Source organism: Octodon degus, unplaced genomic scaffold (genome assembly GCF_000260255.1).
Source record: "Octodon degus isolate 3935 unplaced genomic scaffold, OctDeg1.0 scaffold00035, whole genome shotgun sequence".
In the NCBI taxonomy this organism is placed as follows: domain Eukaryota; kingdom Metazoa; phylum Chordata; class Mammalia; order Rodentia; family Octodontidae; genus Octodon; species Octodon degus.
The window spans coordinates 14,450,613-14,455,940 of record NW_004524611.1 but is presented as its reverse complement, the minus strand read 5'-3'; the positions used below and the strand labels follow the sequence as shown (position 1 = coordinate 14,455,940).

General features: G+C 55.2%; 1 protein-coding gene across 10 annotated transcripts in view; it reads right to left on the bottom strand.

The window, feature by feature from the left end:
• Nucleotides 1-2,560: 2,560 nt before the first annotated feature.
• Dtx2 (deltex E3 ubiquitin ligase 2) overlaps nt 2,561-5,328 on the bottom strand; it is a 38,903-nt gene continuing 36,135 nt past the window's right edge. For all 10 annotated transcript variants that reach the window (XM_023714495.1, XM_023714494.1, XM_023714490.1 and 7 more), the window contains 3 exons: nt 4,782-4,943; nt 3,982-4,071; nt 2,561-3,125 (listed from right to left, as the gene is read on the bottom strand). In XM_023714495.1, coding sequence (XP_023570263.1) covers nt 2,898-3,125; nt 3,982-4,071; nt 4,782-4,943 — 480 coding nt within the window. In that variant the 3' untranslated portion in view covers nt 2,561-2,897. The remainder of the gene's footprint in view (nt 3,126-3,981; nt 4,072-4,781; nt 4,944-5,328) is intronic.

Below are 5,328 nucleotides of genomic sequence, written 5' to 3'. Positions count from 1 at the left end.
CCAGGGCTGACTGCATACTTCAGGCTCCAGGCTGTATGGGTCCCTCCCCCAAGCCTCCCAGGCAAGAGGAGGGCCTGCTTGAAAACTTGGGCTCCGGGCCACATGCCTAGGATTCCTGCACCCGAGGTGCCTGGAGCATCATCCTCTGGGTGTCCACCCCCACAGGGGAGAGGAGAGGGGCCGGCCCTACCCTGCCCACTCCAGCCCCAGGATCCTGAGCCCCAGCCTCATTCCCTTGCACAGAGAAGATCCCTGGGGGCGAGGCCAGTAGAGCCCTTAGAGACAGGCCCTCCATTCAGCTGCCTCAGGCCACTCCCTGTGGGGGGTTTTTTTTGGCGGAACCAGGGATTGAACTCAGGCCCTTGCGCTTGCCAGGGAAGCACTTATTCCACTGAGCCATCTCCCTGGCCCCTACCTGTATTTTAGCTGTCAGTCATATGCTGTAAAACTCACATCTCAGTGATTGCTCATAGATTCCCAGGGCTATGCTGTGGTCACTTCCTTTACCAGGAAAGCAGACACTATTTCTTCACCCCTCACCCCGTTTCTCTTGCCTTAGCAAGGCTCAGCTCTCTCCGTAAATTTGCTATTACAGGTCTCACGAGCACAGGATCACAAACGCCGCACTGCCCACATATGGCTTCTCTCAGCACTTGGCAGGGGTCTGTCCATGGTGCAGCCTGTGGCAGGGCTGGTTTTTTATTTGTATCGGGATTCAAACTCATGACCTTGCCAGGCAGGCACTATGTCACTGGGATATATCCCTGGCCAGGATCTGCTCCTTTTTAAGGCTGAGTAATAGTACGTCACCTGGATGGCATGTTTTATTGGTTTATGAAAGGTGCATATTCAGGTCTTTCAACTTTGCTGTAAATCACCCAGCAGCACACATTTGCAAAATTGCCCAGGGTATGTCCCTGGAATTGCCCGCATGGTCACCCCCTTTTTGAGGAACTGCCTGTTCCCCAAAGCAGCTGCATTTACATGCCCACCAGAACAGGACAAGGGCCCAGTTTCTCCACACCCTGAGGCTATTTCATCTTGTAGTATTAGGGATTTGCATTTCTTGACTTTTTTTTTTTTTTTTTTCAGAACTGGGGATTGAACTCAGGCCCTTGTGCTTGCCAGGGAAGCATTTATTCCACTGAGCCATCTCCCCAGCCCTTTTTTTTTTTTTTGTTCTGGGAATCAAACTCGGAACCTTGCACTTGTCAGGCAGGTGCTGTGCTGCTGAGCTGTACCCCCAGCTCTTAAGGATTTGCAAAGAGAAATCTAGTCAAGTCCTTTGCTCCTGGTTGTTTTGGTTTCTTGTGGTGCAGGCACTGAGCCCAGGCCCCTCCTTGGCACATACCAGGCAAGTGCTCTACTTCTGAGTTACACCCCTGGGTGCTAGCCATTGTCTTCCCCCACCCAGTACTGGAGATTGAGCCCAGGGCCTTTGCACTGAGTAACTTTCCCAGCCTTTTTTTAGACGTTTTTGTAACAGGGAATTACTAAGCTGCTGAAACTGGCTTTAATTTGCGTTGCGAACCCCCTGCCTCACCCTCTCAGAATGCTAAGTATGTACCATCATGCCTTACCTGTTTTGCTTTTAGTATCAGGGATTGAACTCAGGACCCTTGAGCTTGCTGAGCAGATGCATATGCCACTGAGCTATATCCCCAGCCCTGGTTTTGTTTTTTGAGACAGGGTTTTACCACACAGTTCAGGCTGGCTTCAACTCACTACAGAGCCCAAGGTGACCTCAGACTTGTAGTGATCCTCCTGCCTGAGTCTCTTGAGTACTGAGATTATAGACATGTAGCTGAACCACACCCAAGAAAAAGGGACACAGCAGTTCATGCCTGTAACCCCACACTCTGGGAGGCTGAGGCAAGAGGATCACAAGGTCAAGGCCATCCTGGGAAACTTAAAAACTTTGTGAGACCCTGTAAAAAAATTTTAAAAGGGCTTAGGGAAGCGATAGTGAACCTTTAGGAATCCTTTAGAGCTTTCAATGATACAAATGGCCCATTGCAGCAGGCATGCCATAGGCTGGCCACCACTGGTCTGGGGATGCATAGCTCAGTCTGAAGGTCCTGGGTTCAATCCTGAATACAAAAAGTTAAAAAGTGAACTTTCAGGTGAAGAAAATGCTACAATTATTAATATACTCTTTGTACTGATGTGTTGTGAAACTTTTTTTTTAAAGGGGCTCACAGACAAAAGTGCCTCTGGCCAGTGACAGCCATAATGTGGCCCTGGATGTCCCCCAACCCTGGGTCACAAGGGTGTCTGCCCCTCCTGGGGCCTGAGTCTCTGCCACCTGACATGCACAGCACCTTTGGACCTCCTTCCTCTTCTGTGACATGGGACAGCAGGATAGTCCCCATATGAAGCTGTTTGATAGGAGACTCCTGGGGAAGAGGGATGAGAGGCTCCACACACAGCGGGAGAGGAGGTGAACAGGCTGAGGACGCGGTGGCCACCCCGTGGTCTGGGCATCCCTTTATTAGGGGGCAGGCACAAATGTAAGGTGCCTGTCTCAGGTCAGATCTCAAGCACACATGCGTACACCAGGCCTGCGAACTGGCTACAAGGCCTTTATTGCAAACAAACTGTGAGGTATAAGAAGTGGGCCCAGGGCCTGCACCCACCTGGCTGGGGAGGACCGACCCCTCTCCTGCCAGGCCTCGTGCGGGGGCCCAGAGCAGCCTTAAGGACATGGCCGTCCCTGATGAGGTAGCTGCATCCTAAGGCCCCCAAGTCCTCCTCCCAGGGCTGCCTAGCGCCCAGAGATCCCTGCCTGAGGGGAGCAGGAGAGGCAAGCAGAGCCGGCTTTGGGAGCTGCCCTCGACCTGCGTTCCAGAGTCTCAGGAAAAGCACCTTCCAGCAGGGGCAGCCTTGGGGTGCTGTGGTCATTGCTGCTCCAGGCAGTCCTCGGTCACCCCTTGTGCGGCCAGCTCGGCCAGCACATTCTGCAGGTAGTTGGGGTCGGGGTAGCCGTGGCCTGTCACGTTGCGGTCCATCTCTGTCTTGTGGTGGATCTCATTCCACACCACTGTGTCTGTCTCGCCTGTGGTGCTGGATGTCCCGATTGTGAAGATGAGCCGCCTCTTCCAGGCGACCCTCAGGAGCTCCAGAACCTGCATGGAGGGATGGGGATGAAAGAGGCAAGAGAGGGACAGAGGGAGCCCGGTGAAGAGTGTACCAGGGGGCCCTGTCCTCTACCCTCCCCGTGAGGTAGGCTCAGCTGGGACTGTGCCCTAAGCTGCCAGAGGGGATCCCCAGGACCCCAGCTGCAGACCCGACAGCACCATGGGGTCTGTCACCAGGCCCAGCTGCCCCATCAAAGTAGTGGGCACTCCACCTACATGACCACTCTGGGCAGAGCCCAGGCAGTGCCAGAGGCGCTCTCTATAACACAATCCATCCCAGACACACTGCCTGCTGCCCTCCCTGCTGGAAACCAACTCTCCGCCTCTGCACAGTCTCTGCTGAACCTCCCAGCAGCCTCCATGCTCGGCCAGCGACAGCAGAGTCATGGAGGGGGTTCCTGGTTCCATCCCCAACAACAAGGGGAACAAAGAGCCAGGGCCCGCCGGCAGCCAGAAGAGTGCTTCCTAGCCAACCCACAGCAGCCCCTCCTGTGGCTTCAGGGTGCTAAGGGTACCTCCTTCCCATGAGCACCCCGCTCCTTAGGGCTGGCCTAGAGGGCAGCCTGTCCTTCAGCCTCTACCCATCTCTGTCTCCTTGTGGGGGTCTCAGGCAGCCAGAATGGCTCAGCTATGGGGTTCCCCAGTCTTCCTGTGGCTTCTCATGACCTGACTCTGAAGAACAGGAAGCCTGGCTTCTGCCCGCTCTGAAGCCTGTGAAGCTGGGGTGCTGCCCCTGGGTCTTCAGTGGGTCCTGGGGGAAGGGCAGTATGCTGACCTTGCCCTCAGTTCTCACTGTCGCTGGCACTAGGTCAGCTGAGGCAGGCAAGGGGCTGATGGGCCTTACCTTGCGGCCCTGGGCGTTGTCTGGGAGGTAGCACTGGCGAGGGAACCCTCTGGCAGTGAATGGCTTCCCAGGGTTGGGGTGTTCAGGACCCTGTAGGAAGAATCAGGATGGGGGGGGGCAGCATAGAGCCATGGCAGCAGACCCCAGCCTCCCTCTGGGTTGTTAGGACACAACTGGCTCCTCTAAGGCGGCAATGAGGAAGGCTTCTCTACCCACATCTGGCCAGCCTCAGACCTGCATGGAGCTGCCTGCCATGCAGCCCAGCCTGCTACCTTCTCTTCCCAGGCAATACCCAGAAGCCTGCGAGAGCTGGCATGGCCCCTCCTACTTCTCTGGTAATCCTCTGGGCACTGGGCCTTTGGGGCCTTCCTGTCACACTACACCCAAGCCACAACTGGCCATAAGAAGTGGCTGGAGAGGTGGCCTACTGGATGGCAAACTGGATAAAAGGGGGAAGAGTGGGACGAAATGGGCCTCGTGCACTGCTGTCTACTGCACAGGGCAAGCCCACAAGTCACCATCCTCCACTCTGTGTCTCACCTTAGTGCAAGTGGTTCAACTGAGAGCACAGAAGGGAACAAGGAAAAAGGCAAGGGGTTCAGATCCCGCTCTGGGGTGGTCATTGCTGCTGTCCAGGGTCCAGCCTGCCACCTTGAGTTAGGGCCTAGAGTGGTTTCTGGACTCCCAGCCTGGGCCCGAGTCTGGTTCCCTGAGCAAGTCTCTCAGGAACAACGGACTGTGTGGTATGGAGCAACACCAGCAAGGTCCATGTAGGCTCCCTGCACAGGAGGTCCCCTTACCTGGATGCCATGGGGAATGGAGTAAACTATGACTATCGTCCCACAGTCCTCGTGGCCAGGGAGTGGCATCTGGAACCTGGACACATCCATCGTCCCCTGGGGTTGGGTGCCAGTTTTCTCCCCATAGATAGTTTTGCAGGAGGGACATTGCAGACTGCCATCCTGGGACAAGAAAGATGCAACAGCTGCATCTGAGCTGCGGCTCCAGGTGAACCTAGACAGTCACCTGGCCTAGATGGCAGAGGAGGTCACCAAGGGCCCAGTGGGCAGAGCTCACTCAGCACCCATGAAGCTTCCTCTCCCAGAAAATGTTTTCCAACAATGAACTGTCCAAAGGTCAGTCTGAGAGCCAGGTGTGACAGTGCTTGCCTGTAATCCCAGCATTTAGGAGGTTAAGGCAAGAGGACTGCCATGAGTTCAGGGCCAGTCTAAACTACATACTGAGACCTTGTCTCAAGAAATCAAAAACTAGGGGCTGGGGAGATGGCTCAGTGGAATAAGCGCTTCCCTGGCAAATGAAAGGGCCTGAGTTCAATCCTGGTTTTGC